General features: G+C 38.0%; 1 protein-coding gene across 1 annotated transcript in view; it reads left to right on the top strand.

The window, feature by feature from the left end:
* Positions 1-18,324, top strand: part of LOC110372154 (intermembrane lipid transfer protein VPS13A) — a 33,481-nt gene that overhangs the window by 358 nt on the left and 14,799 nt on the right. The window contains exons 2-31 of the mRNA XM_064035404.1: positions 7,046-7,208; positions 7,376-7,776; positions 7,903-8,114; positions 8,269-8,443; positions 8,560-8,833; positions 8,921-9,164; positions 9,255-9,385; positions 9,782-9,982; positions 10,155-10,363; positions 10,579-10,723; positions 10,809-10,945; positions 11,112-11,381; positions 11,634-11,821; positions 12,076-12,305; positions 12,514-12,656; positions 12,735-12,869; positions 13,111-13,282; positions 13,607-13,780; positions 14,202-14,327; positions 14,487-14,553; positions 14,638-14,795; positions 15,150-15,357; positions 15,634-15,745; positions 15,836-16,054; positions 16,275-16,477; positions 16,565-16,699; positions 16,795-17,157; positions 17,232-17,506; positions 17,618-17,794; positions 17,901-18,226. Coding sequence (XP_063891474.1) covers positions 7,068-7,208; positions 7,376-7,776; positions 7,903-8,114; positions 8,269-8,443; positions 8,560-8,833; positions 8,921-9,164; positions 9,255-9,385; positions 9,782-9,982; positions 10,155-10,363; positions 10,579-10,723; positions 10,809-10,945; positions 11,112-11,381; positions 11,634-11,821; positions 12,076-12,305; positions 12,514-12,656; positions 12,735-12,869; positions 13,111-13,282; positions 13,607-13,780; positions 14,202-14,327; positions 14,487-14,553; positions 14,638-14,795; positions 15,150-15,357; positions 15,634-15,745; positions 15,836-16,054; positions 16,275-16,477; positions 16,565-16,699; positions 16,795-17,157; positions 17,232-17,506; positions 17,618-17,794; positions 17,901-18,226 — 5,951 coding nt within the window. The 5' untranslated portion in view covers positions 7,046-7,067. The remainder of the gene's footprint in view (positions 1-7,045; positions 7,209-7,375; positions 7,777-7,902; positions 8,115-8,268; positions 8,444-8,559; positions 8,834-8,920; positions 9,165-9,254; positions 9,386-9,781; positions 9,983-10,154; positions 10,364-10,578; positions 10,724-10,808; positions 10,946-11,111; positions 11,382-11,633; positions 11,822-12,075; positions 12,306-12,513; positions 12,657-12,734; positions 12,870-13,110; positions 13,283-13,606; positions 13,781-14,201; positions 14,328-14,486; positions 14,554-14,637; positions 14,796-15,149; positions 15,358-15,633; positions 15,746-15,835; positions 16,055-16,274; positions 16,478-16,564; positions 16,700-16,794; positions 17,158-17,231; positions 17,507-17,617; positions 17,795-17,900; positions 18,227-18,324) is intronic.

Genomic DNA, 18,324 nt, shown 5'->3' with positions numbered 1-18,324 from the left:
ATAGCCCAATGGTTTATGTGATAACAAAATTACGTGTATACCTGTATAAGGGAGATATTGCGCTTGTTCCGTGACCTTTGATCTAAACACTACTGATTTGATGGTCCTTAGTTAATTGATTGAAGCTCCATTGATTAAGTAAGGTTTAAATAACAAATGTGAGAATCAATACTGGTTTATTACTGGTGTAGTGCCGATCGCTATTCCTCTATAACTCTGGAGCTTAGAGCTTGTATTTTTTTAGAAGCTTCTTAATTATGTAAAAGCTTCACAGAAGTAAAGAATGCGTTAGACGCAGCATTTTCATCTACATCTGCATACAGAAAATGGTTTTTGAGTTAAGTCTGTCTATGTATTAGGTTTTCTAGAAAAATCGCAAGCTCGTCTAGTTAAGAACATTTCACATAATACGTCTTTAGTCCATAAATACTTAAGAAGCTTATAACTAATTACGGTTTTTTTTCCACTAATTATTTCTTCAAATGTTTATTTTAAAATCTAGAATATTCCAGTATGGATCATAACCTACTTACGTACTTAGTTATCTTGATAACCAATTTTGAGGTCATAACCAATCAATCAACGAAATATAACAATTTCGAAATTCTGTATATAAATAACAAAGAAGGAAGTTATTTTTAAATCTAAGACCTGCTTATTTCCTAAATACGTAAGGAAAGTAAAACAGTTCTTTATCCTCAACATTTAATTTATTTTTAAAACTCTTAAAGCAGTGTCACCGCCGAACGTAATTCCTTTTGATATCTTAATGATCCGTTCAGGGTAAACAGCGGCGTAAATATTTATAAAAATAAAAATAAAGTTGGCAACAATCAAAACTCATTAATATTTTGTGGCAAAGCTTTTAAGATTTGACCTTTATTCCGGATTACTTTGGCGCTTAAGGGCTAAACATTGATTGGAGAAACGTAAATAAGAAATTGTGTTTTTGTTTTACTTTTTTATCATATTAGTGAGTCTGTTTTGCTTAGGTATAGATTACCTATTGTCTTATATGTGGAGAGATTTGCTAGAGAACTTTGTCGCGTTATTGATCACGATCTTATTGACACCTCCAAATCTGCAAAATTTTAAACTACAATCAGTGTGAGAGTCAGATAAAGCGTGGAAACATTAATCTATTGAAATTAAAAAGAACCTGCCACATTTTGAGATCCATTTAACATTGTATAAAAGGCTGGAGGTCAATTAATCAATAAGAGCTTTTCGTTTAGGTAATACTAAATAACCTAGACGGCTACCTAGGCTGCTTTAAAAAAACAGCTTTCAAAAAGGACGCACCCAGAATAAGAGCACCAGGGTTAGGTTGCTAGCTTTTCTCATTTTCATCAGTTATTTTCAATGTAATATCAATATGAATAAATGTTCAATTTTCGTAAGATTCCGAGTGATCCCTCCTTCGCAAGTAATTGATCGAGTCTTCAGTCAGTTTGGGGTACCATTGTGGATTACATTTGGAATCCTTTTCGATGGAAAATCCAATATTCTTATTACTCCGTGGGTTTTATAATATCCCACATTATGAAGGAAAGGGTACAAATGGTCCTAAATATAGATGCAATATTAATATTCCTTTTAATCTCAAGCTAAATTGGTTCGGAGGAATGTCATTCAACATGTGTAGAAATTGCATGAATGTCTAGTTATATACGAGTTGAAACTATTGCTATCATATTCTTTCAGTATGGAGTTTAATAGCAGTGTAGTGATGTTTTTAGTTCCATTTAAGTTAGAAAGGTTATTGAAAACATAATTCAAGGGTTTGATTATTCGGTCCTCCGTGGATGCACAATACATTCTTTGAATAACTTGACTTAACTGATAAAAATGAAAGCATTGCACATGCATTGGAAGGTACCGTAGTATTTAATCCTCTTTACGATTTCAGATATGAAGTTTCTTAGGATATTATGAATATAGTGCTCTTTTCCGTTGGTTATTCATTAATTGTTTCGTTACCGAGAGACGAGGCGACAAACTAAATGGATTTTCGCATCAAATTCGCAATTATCCAGCACGGCGTGTTTGTGTATATTTTTATTTTTCATTAGTACATCGCCGAGGGCTGGCATTAGCATTTAAATGAATTCTCTGTGTTGGTGGCGTTAGTACAGAATTGTGATGGTACGCACTTGGCCATTCTCTGTGTTAATGTACAATTCTTTTGAACGAAACTTGGCAAGCTTTTGGCCTACGTGCTATCAGTGCAAGCTGCAGACGCTATAAATCTTTAACTATTAGGTATTTTGTGAGAAATTATTTGCAGCCCCAGTCTTTAGTAACTCTTTTATCTGGCAGTAAAATAACAATCTTCCGAAGCACACCAAACAAATACTTAACTTCAACTTTCATACTAGTTTTGAAAAGGTAACCATGCCTATTTCTAACTATATACCATGTCTAATGATTTGACTAAAGTTCAAAATGCTAATCGCGAGTTCAAAATCACTAGTTTTACATAAAATCCCGAACAATATAATTAGATACTTCATCTTAATAAAGCGATTAATCTCCTTATATTGCACTTCTTCTTTGTTTATCTTGTTACACAATTGCGTTGCTCGAGGAAAACAAGAAAATATATTTGTTTGTTTTTATTGAGAAGCATCTATTTGCCTTAGCTGCTTAATGAGGAAAAATTCGTCTCTAAACACAGTTACCTTTAATAAAAGCCACTTTTGTCTAAGATTCTGCAGTTCTTCTTGGTTGTAAGACTGCCTTACGTCAGAATACTACCTATATGTATTTCTTCGAGGCTCATGTAATACATGGATAAGTTATATAAAGTAGGAGTATGTCTACCTAATCTAATCCGTAGGTTTGTGGATTGCTTCTTAGAAACCCGACTACAGTAACCCGATACTTTGGGGCCCGAAAGAAATGTTTCGTTGGAGACTGTACTGTACACTGGGCAAGCTTAATTTAGGTAGATTTTAATTAAGGATGTCTCTCTCTTTGCTTTTTTGTTTATCCATATCCCACTACATTGAACGCAAGTCAAGTCAATGGCTGGTGGAGTGGTCAGCTTTCCCCATCTTTCGTCTCCCTTTTTCAAATCAGATGCAAATTGCACAAACACAAGAAAATCCCAGTTAATTTTCGCAGCTCGCTTAGAAAAACAGAATGCAGTAAAAATATCAGTTTCCCTGTGTACCGAGGAAGGTTTGCATTTAGATTTGCCCTCGTTACGTCGACTATAGCACGGGTACACCCGGACACGAGCGCTCCCGTTCACAAGAGACCACACCGGAAAAACACTTCTATTATACTTAAGTATATATAAATTGTAAAGCTTCGGTTTGTGTGGGAAGGTTGATAGAATTCTTATTTTAATATGCTTGAAGAGTTTGATAGTATGAGCTTGATAGAGAGGATTTGGAATTGTCACATCAGAGTAGAAATGCATCCAAAGGTTAAATTGTAGTAAGGTTTTTGCTAAAGAAGACCAATTTCAAGAATGGAGATTATCATACGGTCTGGTAGTCTTTGCTCAAGGACTTATTTATAAAATGCAGGCAGAATATGAATCTAAATAAAATAAAGACTTGCACTCGAGTGTCCTTCGTAGTTTTTCTTAGGGAATTAGTTTCAAGGAAGTTTCTACATCCCATCGGTCTTGAAGTAAACAGGCTCGTACTGAAGGAACGAGGCTGGTCCGAGGTCGTTTGGCGAGGCGTGCCATTCTTACATTTCATAACTGTTCTGTAAATGTTAGTAACAATATTATTTTAATTAATAAAATAATGAAAACAACGTTTCTAGTCTGTTTCAAGCTTGGATTCGTTTTTAACCTGGAGGAATCTAACACTCAATCAAATAGAGAACATCCTCCTTTTTTGGAAGTTGGTTGAAAACACTATATCGTGCTTCGTTTCTTTGCGTGTAAGTATCATTTCATCATACTTATTAAGTAATAATTCACCTCATAAGTCAAATCAATGGCTGCGCTAAGAAATTAATGTTCTACTCACTTATAGCTTTACAAGGAGATATGAAAACACTTTTAGATAAGTACTTCTGTAGGATTCTTTAAATAATGAGCCATTTGAAATAAAACCTATTTTTTTCTTTACTCAATATAAGCTGTTGCCTGCTATAGCTTCGCTCACCTTCCTTATTTGCCTAAATGAGTCAAAAAAGCAGATTTCATTAGTCACTTAAATTAAGCATTTTCTAGATGTAAAGATAAACACATATTAACAAGTGAAGCTAATATAGGCGTGTTGAATATGATCGGATAGTCAGATACCGTGTTATATTTTTCACTAAAAGCTGTAGAAGATTTTGTTATTTGTTTTTCATGAGCAGCATGGAATGTAACGTGTACCTAGTAAATAATCTAGTGTAACAGACTGTACATAAGCAGCTTATTATTTTCCCAGGCCCAATGAAGTGTAAGTACATTTTCTCTCTTCGGAAAAGAAAAACGTAATGGCTTACATCGGTTTTTCAAGTCGATAAAACTTGAAACTCAGTACCTATAATATGAAGCTCGAAAATACCGAGAATATTTTTTACATAAAAAATTGTATGAGAAGGGTATTTCTAAAGTTCCTTTGGGAAATGGTATACATGGTCCCGTTTCAGCCTTCACATCTTTTCAGCCCTCCGAATTTTCCAAGTTCGGTGCGAACTTGCTTTGTTTCAACGCTTTTAGAATTTAGAACAAAACCTAATTAGATTACCTTTGTCAGTTGACCAAAAGATAATATCAAAATTAGGTGCAATCATTTTTAATTAACAATGTGTTTACATTAGTTATCCTCGTCACCACAATATGACACACACATAGACACGCATGTTGTATTTCATCATTCGTTGTTCCGATACAGGTATCGAAAGATAAGTTATCTCGAGATAAAATATCGATAGTGAATTAATATACGTTTACTAGAGGCAGCGTGTCTGATGTTTACTAGCTCCGACCAATAGGAGGTATCGATTTTGTTATTGTTAGGACGCGAGAATCCTACGCCAGCGCTCTTTGTGTTGAGACGTCTACAAGAACACACTCTGTGGTAAAATATTTGTTTATTTAAATTAAGTTAAACATCTTTAGTAATTTTAAGCTTTTGGTTTTTTATTTAAGTTTGCAAACATTAAGTAAATGTACTTTGAAGAACAGTAACTTCAGTTGAACAGCTTTTTTGTAGGCCTATCTAAATGGTCTTAAAATCTGTTGCAAATCTTGACTTAATTGTTTACCGGTGTTGCCTTTAATCTTGCCTTAACCGTGATTTTAAATGCTTTCTTGATATGGAGATCACAAACACAATTTACAATTAAACTATCACTATTTTAATCCCCTTTTTATATGATTAACATCTCCCATTATTGCAGAACGTGTGCATATTTCCATGTGCATGAGTAACTGCTCACTAACGCGATGTCTAACCACATGGTGCTCTTGAATCTGGCTTAATGCAGCAGTGCATCACTGCATATTCCACTGGTCCTTCAGTAGCTTTTACGTCGATAATATGTTAATCTCAAGTGACGTCTAGTCTGGAATGAATTAAATTAAAGGGATTTTATAAAAAAAGGGGTCTAACTTGGCAACGCAAATTCAGTAACAAGGCTTGTGTTGCCAGATTTTATAAAGCCGGTATTTGGGTGTAGCCAAAATTCTATCCGAATACCTAACTGGTTCTAATAAAATTACCTACTGTTCAAGACCTTGTGAAAGTTTGGATACAATCCCAATTGGCTCGATTGTATTGGAAAATGGATCAGTAATTTGGATAAATAAATACATTTATTGAGAATTAGATCTATCTCGTTTTTGGAGACCTTAGTTTTATTTTGAAGAATGTATTAAAGGAGTAGCTTTGTTTTTTATTTATTTGATCGATAAACGGAATATTTTATAAGATACTGAATTTCTCACCTTAAAGAAACAAGTCAAGTTTAAAAGCGTTTGTATGTAAGGCCGTTCTTAATTTAGTCTGGCGCATCGATTCCGAATAATATAGTGTTTCGGTTGCAACTCGCGAGGGAAAAAGGGCAGATGTTTCTTTCTATAATTTACGATCAATCAGTTAAAAGGACAAATTGTAAATCGAACTTAGCCTACTTACACTGGCTTTTAGTAACCCTGAGGTTTTTATAACCACGTCTCAGGGGAACTACGCCATTTGCGCGGATCAAAAGTATTTTTGGGCCTTGACTTGGTATTTTTGGGCCATAGTGGGCCATGGGGAATTTGTCTAAAATCAGAGGCTGAAAGATCTAAAGATATTCAACCTCCAAAAGTTATTTTTTTGGTTTAAGTTAAACATGATTTTTATCTTATTTTGTCATTGATGGCTCAGATCAAATTGATGGTATCTAAAATGGTGTCATATTGGGGTTATAAAAGTTGAAGGTCATGTTATATTAGTTTTATGTCACGTAATGAATACGAAGATCGAATTTAGTACGGTCGGTGGTTTGCATGCCGAGTTATTAATAGGTGCCTACTTTAAAGTTTTTATGGTTCTTTGTTTTAATTTTTTATTATTTACTAGATTTTTACTTTAATAAATGTATGTACGTAAACTAGTTGGGTGGTTTATTTGAAGAAAGAAGCTCGCAGTTAGACGAATACAAATCAAATCCGGTCTTTTTATCTTGTGATCAGATTTTGGATGACTTTATTCCTAATCACAAACATGAGTCATAAAATATTTGCGAAATCACCACCTAAATTTAGCAATGATTTCCTACTTCTTTTATTATCACCGGAAGTTTTGGGAAGTCCCTTCGTACCTAGCTGACCGTTCGTCAGTCAATCGTATTAATTACCTACGTCGTGTTAAACTTGCAACTTTGCCTGCAATATTTTAAAGTTATTATAATCAATCTCTTATTTAACTTTAACTTGCAACTAGGTATTATTTATTTAACAAATTGCTGAATTTTTATTTACAATATTAACACTACCTACATATTAAATCAATTTACACTTAACAATAAATATTTTCAAACAATTATCGACACCGCATATTTTCTTCTCCATCTATAACCAATCCTTCTTCTTCATCAGCTGACGAACAGCCACCGTCACCATGTTCGAGGGCGCGGTCGCCGGCATCCTCAACCGGCTGCTGGGCAAGTACGTCCAGGACTTGGACACCGAGAACCTCAATGTGGGCATCTTCTCTGGAAATGTCAACCTTACTGATCTGAAACTTAAGCCTGAGGCTTTGGTAAGTGTATTTAAATAAAACAAGCATCAAATCTACTTACTCAATATTAAAAACAGAATACAATTATATCTACAACTGACAATTGTGACCACCTGTATTTGAAACCACTGCTGGCAGCAAAAGTCGAATATGGCAGTCCCTCATAAAATGTTTTAATTTATTTGCAGTACGAACTTGACCTACCAATAGATGTGAAAATTGGCACGATCGGCCGCATTGGCCTTCAAATACCCTGGTCAGGACTCTACACGCAGCCTGTTGTAGTCAACATCGAGGATGTGCTGGTCCTAGTAGGTCCAGCTATCTCCAACAGCCACTTTGACCCAGAAAGGGAAAGACGGCTCACAAGAGCTGCGAAAAGAAAGATTCTTCAAGATTTGGAAGCTGAAAGTGAGGTGCTCAAAGGTCCTCAGAATTTCTTCGAGCACTTGTTCACAGCGATTGTGAATAATCTTCAGATTTACGTGAGGAATGTCCACGTGAGGTACGAAGACTCCATCAGCTCTAAGGACGGGCCTCTTGCTTGTGGACTTTGTCTGCAGAGCTTGTCTATTGAGACTACTAATAGGTGAGTGACAGTTCAAACGGTAAATATATTTTTGGAAGACATTCTAATGTATCATTACCTGATGATTTTGTTTACCCTCTACTATGAAAATGGTGTGATAACCTGAATTATATACACCAATTTCAGCAAATGGAAGCCGTCAGTAACTCCAGCGAATGCATCAACGGTCTACCAGATGATGCGCATAGAATCTCTGTCCTGCTACTGGAACCCCACGGCTACCGCCCTGGATGACAGCGAGACAGCCCACATCACACCCATGCAGTATTACAACTGGAAGCATTACATGCTCACTGGGCTGGACAAGTTCTCTATGCATCATGAGGACTTTGAATTTTGTGAGTGAAATCATTATCTAGAGTTAATAAGGACTTATATTTTATAAAACCATTTTAACCTAACATGGATTACGTTGTTTAATCAGCTAGAATGACAGCAGGTCTTACATGCTGGATATTTTATCTAACCATTTCATTTCCAATACGTTTTCAGTGCTGAAACCTGTAACCTGCAAAGTCAAGGTGTTGATAAACCGCTCAGGCGAGGCGCGAGTACCACGTCTGCTTCTAGACGCAGTCCTGCAGGATAGTGCACTGCAACTATCCCGACGGCAGTACTTATCTATTAACAATCTGCTGGCTTCATTCGCCAGGATTAAGCTGAATAGGTAAAGCAACAGCTACTATTATACTACTATGTACTACTACTAATACTACATGCTACTATTAGAAGATAGAATAACTTCAAAGAGAACAATATCTAATGTGTGTTTCTCTTGTCCAGAAAATACCGTCATCTCCATCCAGGAGTACCTCTCTCTAAAGGCACCAAGAAATGGTGGATATACGCCTTCAACGTGGTGGTGGAACAAAGGGTCAGACCCTACACCTGGGCTGCCATCAAGAAGCATAGGGAGAACTACAATGTATACAAGCAGATATACAAGAGCACGTTACGGAGTCCTAATGATATTGAGCTGAAGCTGGATCTTCAGAAGTGTGAAGACAGTTTGCCTATCGTGTCAGTTATTATTGCGAGGGAGCAAGCGAAGTTTGAAGTAAGTCCTACAGATTTTCATGATGACAAACCTTAAGTTTTTTGAAGAAAGACCGCAATAATTCCAACATTTTTCGTGTCTTTTCAGCTTTTAGCACAAGAACCAGATCGCATCGAAGTAGTTGAAACCGAATTTGACTGGTGGAGGCCGACTAGCTCTCCAGCAGATAATGAAACCGAAGAGTTTAAGAACCATGTGGAACTGTGCGTCAAGACTGAGAGGAGCAAGAGTTTGTGGAGCCATCTATCCAGTCCTGAAAAGAAGAAGGTCTGTGAACTGATTGGATATGTGGAGGGGGCGCCACAGAAAGATAAGTCGAAGCAGTACATAGGTAAGTTCTATTGGAACTCTCATAAATGTTTACACTTTGAGTTTTTAGATTTCCCTGATGTTCTTTTCAAAATCTGGTGTTTTTTTTCAGAGCATAAAATAAACTTGACGCTCGCCAACTGCTCATTGACCTTAATGAACAGAAGCAAGGAGGTCCTAGTTGTAACACTTACACAGTTCCTCGCATCGCTGGAGACCAGACCATCAGCTAAGGCATATAAAGTACAGTGGCTTTTCTTTCTTTCTATTCAGCAAATACTCAGAAATATTCTCTGCAGGTGTAAGTTTGAGGCAAGAGGCTGTAGTGAGTCGTCTGCGTGATACTGTTAGACCAAATTTATCAATCAGTCAGACGAGTCATTTGGTTTCTTGTCCCTTGGGTCAGCTCTTGGAAACTTGGATACCACCGTCCGGCAATAATTCTTAACGGATAAAAAGTCGAGTGCAGTTTTAAAACATGTATATTCGGTGCTGTGTGAAATATTAAGTGTTGCCTGTTTATTATTAATGATTTATAAGTAGATATCTATATAAATATTTATGAGCTTGCTAAAGCGATCATGACGCAATACTGGATTCGTATTAGCTGAAAGTCTTATCTACATGATTGTTTAACAGCTATCAGCTCGAGCAGAAAGCATAGTGGTGGAAGGAGTAACCTCGGATGGAGACCTGGTACCCCTCCTGACTCCGGAGAGAGGAACTGGAGTCACCAGCTCCAACTTGTTGGCGGTTGACTTGGAGAAGAACCCTTGCAGCAACGAAGCTGACTATGGACTTTGCTGTCTGATGGAACCTGTGGAATTGGTTTATGTTGAGGTATTCGAAACCAATCATAAAATCAGTAAACTTTATATAACTATAACACACACTAAGGCTAACCTTACCATAAGTATGATAATTCTTTTGTGTATTCTTTTATCCAAAAACTTCTGTAATTATTTTCCATGATACCTACTCACAACATTATATATCTCTTCTATTTCCCCAGCATTCATTCACGGAGCTAATAAACTTCTTCCAAACACACTCGATGACTGCCGAGGAGTTGTCAGTAGAAGTGTCAGACGCGGTGCTGAGAGCTGGTGCTGTCAGCAAGTCTGTGCTGGCGTATGCTGTCAGCAGGAGGAAGGTGTTCCATCTGAATGTGGATGTGAAGGGTCCTTGTGTTGTTGTGCCGGAGCATGGATGTGTGCATAAGTAAGTTTTGTATAAGAAAATTTTATGATTGACTCCTTCTCCTTGAGACTTTAGACATTGTGCAGTTAAGTGGACGTGAATCTAAGGATATTGTAATGCAATTAGTTGACCTAATCAAACTTCTTCAAACCATAGCTATGGAAAAGTTAATGTTCAAGTTATTAGGTGGGTAGTTGTACTGGAACCTTCGCTATAATTATTTTGGTTACTTGTAGGTCTGGGCGAGTGATGATCTTCGATATAAGCCGTATTATAGTGAAGTCAGATCTACAGCCGTCTAACCTGACGCTTGAAGACGCCACATGCATGGAGTTAGAGGAACGGTTGTATGATAGACTTCATGCTGAATGTTCTTGTCAGGTAACCACGCTATTATTGAACTACTACCGAACTTCATGTCCATGAATATAATGAAGCAGCTATTTATAACTTGTGTTCTTGTCAGATCTTGTTCAGCGAGTGGACAGACTCTTGGCGCGAGAGCCGTCGTCATGCGGACTCAGAGCTGCACCTGGTGCCCAAGATCAAGATGCAAGTGGTGTTCTCCAACAGCATCAAGAAGGACTACAAACTGCTACCTAAGTAAGATCCCTCTCATGTGACCTTCAATGTTGTTGAATTTGTATAAGATATCAATGGCACCATTAGTCTGATAAATCATTGCGAAATTAGACAACTTGTTCATCACCTTTGATGATGGGTTCAACAATGTAACACTTATCACTTTACTCATCATTTCCATCACCAGGTACAAACTCAACATCTCGCTCTCAAGTATCAAGCTGAACCTATCAGACCGCATCATCGGTCTACTCCTGGACTTCTGCGACAACCTGCCAATACCAGTTCCGAACACCGTCCCAGTGTCCTTCATGGACTCTGGAGATTATAGTGAAGAAGTAGAGGAACCGGAACTGGCAGAGATGTTGAGTGCAGACAGGGTTACTGCTGATCCAGAGTATAAGGACCTCATGAATCTCAGGCAGAAGATTGTAGCAGCCTATTTGAGTAGGAACAAGTGAGTAAGATTTTTTTTGGCATAGGTACATTACAAAGAACCTCGCATTAGAGACTGTATTTAGCTAAGTTACTGTAGTAATCGTAACTGTGAGTTAGTCTTATCAGCCATATTGAAAAACAGTCTACTAAATAGCAGTTCAGGTTGAATCTGATAATCTGATGTGATAGTTGCGTGGTATATCTGGCCTATGTCACAATAGACAAACTCAAACTACGTTGATAGTAATGACAAGGATACTTTTATCTTCAGGGCAGCAGAAACAACCTGCGATGTATCTATTGCTCGGTTGGGTCTGCAGGCAGCACAGCAAGCTTCTGCCACATCGGAGCAAAGTGATGAAGACGCGGAGGTGTTCGCGCGCACCGTGGATCTGCCTGGTTTTGATGATAACGTGTCACCAAGCAATAATATTAATACCCTGCTGAGGTTTATTGTCGGTTAGTAGCCTTTGATGCCATAATGTTAAAATTAGTGTTTCAATATTCATTTACCTATTCGAGAAGTACATAGACAAGTCTGCTCTTGATTTGGACTCTTTATAACATCATCTGCCTGATGATAATGATATTTTTAGTAACAATATTCACATTAAAAATGATCATGAATAGGTTGAGATGCACAGTTATTAACATTACTTCGATTTTCACTAATTTGTTTCACCATCTAATTTATAATCTTCTTTTTCATGTAGGTGAAATCGTAATAAACCTCTCTCGCTCCTCCGACCAAACGGAGAAGCCATACGTGATGCTGAGCGTGACGAAGGTGTGCCTGGACGTGGCTCTCATGGAGTACGGTCCTGCTGTCCAGCTGTCCGTCAGTCAAGTGCTGCTGACGGACAAGCAGCATCACAGCAGCACTGGACAGTATCTAGAGCTGATCACCAGTTCTGGGGAGCTGTTTAATTTGTTGTACCGAAAGGTATGTGTAATTTCATTCGTATTTAAAAACAAGATAAAGTATTTTGGCGATTTCTTTTTTAAAAATTGTTGCTGTTTAAGTACATATCCTTAGTAGAGAAAATCTTTGACTGAGAGGATTATATATCTTATGTAAATAGTTAGAAAAATTTGTTATTGTATATTTTTGCTGCTCTGTCAGCATGTTAAATGTTCTCTTTTTTCCGTAGGTTCGAGCGGATTGCCCAGAATTCCGGTCACATTTCCACAGTGTGGAGCAGGCATTAGTAGCAGATGTGGGTCACCTAGCATTGTTGCTTCATGCTGATGCATTGCCAACACTTCTCAAATATCTGCAGTACATTTTAGAAAAGTAAGTTCAGTAATCATTCAGTCCAAAACATCTTTTACGACAACCGATTGTATATTACAAGTTTCGTTTTGTTTATAGAATTCAAAACCGACATGCAATAAATCTAAAGACTGTGGTCTTACCAAAGTCCAAGTCTCTATGGGACTATCTGATGCAGCCCGAAGCCGACCCACCTGTGCCACCAGGGGCTACAAAATTCAGTTATTCTGTCAGGTAAGAATATTTTGCGTAATGGTTTTTGACACAGATCACAAAATCAAGAGAGCTACACATCAAGAATCAAGAAATGAATTGGAAAATAATAAATTGCTCCCTCTTGAGCCCAATATCTTATTGACTAAATTCTCTACTATGTTTGTACTCTCTATATCTTTTTCTACTTCTTCATGTTTTTGCTGAATATTTCTCTTTTTATCACATACAGCTCAATCCACTGTTTGTTATAACTTTTCAGAGCGACATCAGTATCAATGCGTCTCTGCCACTTGGAGAGTTCAGTGCTGGAGCTGCGACTAGGCTCGCTGGAGAGTGACTGCGTGTTCAGAGCTAACGACCGCATGATCTTCAAGCTGTACCTCAGTTCTTTGCATGTTGATGATCTTGCTGAGGCTACTCTTTATCCTAAGGTTAGTGAATACAACATTACATATCAACTGCTAATGGTGGTGGTTGACATAAATAAATATTTAATGTTAACTTCTTTTCAGGGTTTTGTCACTATTATGTATTGTACCTTCTTGCTCTTCGTTGCCCAATGTGCCGCAATACCTGCACCGCCAATGATTTATAATTATATGATGATCACTGACGCTGTCGTCGGATGTGACAAAATACTGGGCTTCAAAAATTTTTACTTGATCATTTTTTTTGTGTCATCAATGTAATGGTGTGCCTTCTTCCAATAGTTCCATATCATCCAGTGTTATAACAAGCCTTATCTCAACTTCCAGTTGGTCTGGCCTGACGAAGACAAAGTCCTCGAAATAAAGTACGTTCGCGCAGCTGCGCGAGTATACGGCGCGGGCGCCGCACCCAGCTCCGGCGTCAAAGCACACGGCGAGCTGCGGGTGTATGTGGGGAGGCTGCATGTCGTCATGTTCTGCTGTGTTATGCATCATTTGCAGGTCGGTTTATTATGCTTTGTATAATTGTGTACAGTGCTTAAATTGTTATTGCATAGGTTTCTATCGTGTTGGTAAGTAAAATTACCGTTATGAAAAAAAAATTGCGTCGTTCATACAAGTTGCTCTTGTTAGCTCTTAGGTACTAACAGGACATATATCTACACTGCGTTGTAAATCAAATCAAATGAAATTATTTATTTCATTTAGGCCTTTACAAGCACTTATGAATGTCAAAAATATAACTAAGTTTGATTCTAGTTAATGATAATTTGGAATAGGCTTCATTGCAGTCTGAATGACAGTAATGTGCAACCTAATCTTGCTTTTTCCAAAACTATGCCTGGCATGGTCATAACATAGTGTACTACCACAAAAAACTGGTCGTTTAAGTCTTTGGATTGCAATATTTTGTTTTGTGCAGCAACTGCTAGAGCCGCTGGTACCAACCGCATTAGCAGCGGAAGCAGCGCAGGCGGCCGAGCGCGCCGCCGCACAGCGCGCGCACGCCGCTCGCGCTGCTAGTACGAGGCTTAACCTGGCCATTGAGGTAATTCAACGTCACATATAAATTCTCTGTTATTTCAATCATCTTCTTCCTATCCTTATTTCAAAGCATTTGGATTTTTGTGTCAAGTATCTGTCAGTTCCTATCTCGAAGTCTTATTATTCACCCTTAATTTTTTCTTATGATTATCCCGTTTTTCAGATCCATGCTCCAGTGCTACTTCTGCCACAGAAACCTTCTTCACCAAATCTACTAGTGCTGAATATGGGTAATTGCCTAGCACATGGTACAACTACGAGTTTATACAATATTCGTTCTATTTTCCTATATATCTCCTTCTTCTTTCTTTCAGGTGATCTTTTGATAGAGAATTTCTTCAAACAACTGAACACTGGTCAAGAATCTGCTAGTCCAGTGCAGCAAGCAATTATCGATAATATACTGATCAAGCTCGTTAATATCACATTCTCGAGAGCAGTCATGACGTTAGCTGGTACCTTGGAAGTGCAGGTTTGTCATATCATGTTTTTTGTGTGCTTGTACAACAATCGATAATATTTGACTGTAAAAGTTTAGAAAAACCTAGAACCCACCCTGCGGCACACCTGCCTGGAAATAAAGTGCTTCATAATTTTACTGTCAACCATAACCAAAAGAACAAAGATAAATTATTACCAAATACAAACTACAAATAACTACAATAGCATAGGAAATCTAAGTTCACTACGAAACCTATTAACCTCTTGTGCAACCAATCAAATGCTTTATGTCTGATCAAAAGATCATCATCAAACTCCCAGGACTCTTTATCAGCATCAATAAGCATTAACCACATAAAAGTAAATTCACCATCTTCATCCTCAGGAACCAATCCTAGAACCAGTATCAGTCCGCTGCGACATGAAGAGAGCAGTCTCCTACCAGCAGCTGGTCAGCATCAACCTGTACCGCGAACTCCTCGCCTGTGAAGCTGATGTGGCGATAGACACTGTTCTGCTGAATGTGGGACAGAAGGACTTGGCCACTATGCTCGCTGTCTGGACTGATAATTTGAGCGAGGGACATTATATCGGTAAGAAGAACTTATTTGCAGAGACCCTTTAGCAGCCGAATAAGGAGTTATCCACCATAATTCCTGTGCAATAATAAAAACATAACGAACTTTTCTTTATGCATCGTAGTATGGTATCAAATATGGTAGGGTTATCTCAAATCCACCTGATTTCATCTGTCTTGGAATTTTACATAAATCTGTATAATCTGCTTCTTGTAGGTTTTAATAAATCTTAAGTTGTTAGGAATAAAAACTGATTTTCATATATACTGATGATATAATTTCCTTTCGCAGGTAGTATAGTTCCAAGTTCTCCCGTAGACAGTGCGCCTTCAGACTCATCAGTGAAAAAGTTACAAGCTTTCTTTGCTCAAGGCGAACCAATAAGAAAAGAAGCAGTTGTAAGGTATAAAGCAACATCCCATTAATTTTATCTGGCTCGAGGCTGGCGTTTAACACTTCTTAGTAATCAAAAACTTCATGTTTTCACTTTCAGGTTTATCCTAGAGGGAATAGAACTAAAACTATTCTCAGACATGGATGAGGTTCTGAGTTCTCCAGTAAGAGATTTGAATCATGGTCTAGCGAAACTGACAGCTGGTGAAGCTATGCTGCAGATGGAGTACAGCTCTGATAGCAGCATTGAAGTTAAGGCTAGTCTGCAGAGCTTGCTCGTTGAAGATATTAGACCAGATCCTGGTATTGTTATTAAGAGGTGAGTAATGGAATCTTATAATTGACATAAGTTGAAGGGGTTGTTTATACATTGGAATTAGACATTTTCAATAACCTACTTTCCATTACATTAAAATTTCACGAATTCCATTTAAAGAAGTTGACAATTTAGTTCGCTCTTTATTTGTGTGTCATTTTCCAATAGCAATATTTCTTCTGTTTTGCAACATAAACCATTCTCTTATTCTTTTTTTTCTTAGGATATTCCAATCTCAAGGTGGTACAAGTGCAGATGCGGAAGACGCGTGCATCCAAGTGCGTCGGCCTCCCCTAATCGACGCCAGCCTCAGGGTCACGGGGGCTAAGGCTAGACATGCTGATGTCAGAGTAGACCGGACCAGGTTCAACTTGGCTCTACCATTCTTGCTGCAACTGGCTAGAACTTTATTAGATGCTATGCCTGGTAAGTTAGAAGCGTAAAAGTTAATATTCGAAAGTAAAATAATTTAGGGAGCCGTAAACAATAGAGTAACGTGGTTCATTCCTGCAGGTGAAAAAACTATGGAAGGTGGTGTTGTAAACCATGGATATGTTGGTGATATGCATCCTTCAAAGACTGGGAATAACAATCGTGCTGCCAGGCTTCCTAGCTCAAGTGATTCTACCAGCGGATATTATTCTACAGGTAGGAAAGATATGAATAATGAAAATAAAGAGGAGGCACGTATGGACTGATAAATTCTGTCGATTGATATTTTTACTGAATTTAATATCTTTCAGCTACATCAGTGTCAGAAGAACAACCAGGCTTGTCAATATCGATTCAGTTCCGACAACCAGAGATAATGTTCTTCACGGACCTGACAAAGACTGAGGGTCACGCACTCTTGCTTCGAACGGAACTCCTCATTGATTACTCAAGTCACTCCAACAGCGAATCATTTGTAGTATCCCTAGCAGGACTGCAAATCATGTCCAAATTACAATCAAAGTTGAAGAATCTACCACCACAGTTGGTTTTGAAGCCATGTGATGTGGAGTTTTCAAAGGCTTTCAAGAATTTAGAGGAAGGAATCAGGGTGAAGATGTCAGTTTCAGAAATTGAAGTGCATATTGCTGCGACGACAGTTCATACAGTAATGGGTGAGTTCCTAAACATTAGTTTTCTTTTTAGCTTCTTGAAGGCGTTACCTACTTTAAAAAATAAATATTTACAGATATAATTGAAGAAATAACTTCAGAACTAACTATCCCTGAAGAAAAAGAACCATTCAACTTCGCCACATATAATCCCAAGTCCGAGAAACAGGATGAAGATCTCTGGTCTCCGAAGAAGCTGACTCCTTACGTAGTGTTAAACCCTGAGGATGTGTACTCGCAGCCGAAGTACCCCATTGTAAGGCCTACGGAGACGTTCATAATGACTGTTCCTTGTGTGAGGATCATGTTTGAGATGGAGCAGACGATCAGGGTACCGGTGTTGATGATGAAGGTATATAAACAATTGAATTTGCAGTTCTATAAAATCTAGATTAAAACGTGAGTTATGCAATAGTTAGACAAAGTATTTGTGTTGTTAACCTAGCTCCTTTTTATGTTTTAGATGAAAGCAGAAGTGTCCTTACACGATTGGTCGCAGCAATTGCATGGCACTGCCTCCCTGAGCCTCATAGCATCCTGTTACAATGAAAAGGTGGATGCTTGGGAGCCCCTCATTGAACCAGTTGTTCAGAATGAAAATGTTTACCGACCGTGGGAGATTACTGCTACACTGTTTCAGGTTTGTATACTACTGAACAATGCCTTAAGCTCACCCAAGACTTCAAGTCATTTTTGTACACAGTTTAACACAATTATCTCAACTACATATACCATTATTCTCCCAGGCCAAAGCTTACCCAATGTCCTCCCGCCTCGACACTTCAAGTCAACAGGAAACAGAAGCCGATTCCTCAATCGCATCAGACCAATCAAAACGGCCAAAGAAACGAAACGGCTTCGAATCTGAAACTTCAGCAGATGAGTGCGACACTGACAACGAAATGACTTTCATAAGGAACCCCAATGGTAGAGAGAGTAAACATTATAATGTGGACTTCAGTGCTGGACATATGTCCTTCTTGGGTTTGTTGGATGCTGATGAATCTGATTCGGAGAATGAAAATGGACTTATGGATAAACTGGCAACGGCTATTGGACATCTATTTACTGAGTAAGTTATATTATATACTTCAGTATGTACAAAGGAAAGTTTGTTAATGATAAATTATATATACTAACCATGAGATATTAGTTAATTTGAACATGTTA

This window comes from Helicoverpa armigera, chromosome 7 (genome assembly GCF_030705265.1).
Source record: "Helicoverpa armigera isolate CAAS_96S chromosome 7, ASM3070526v1, whole genome shotgun sequence".
In the NCBI taxonomy this organism is placed as follows: Eukaryota; Metazoa; Arthropoda; class Insecta; order Lepidoptera; family Noctuidae; genus Helicoverpa; species Helicoverpa armigera.
This window is presented reverse-complemented; position numbering and strand designations above follow the sequence as displayed.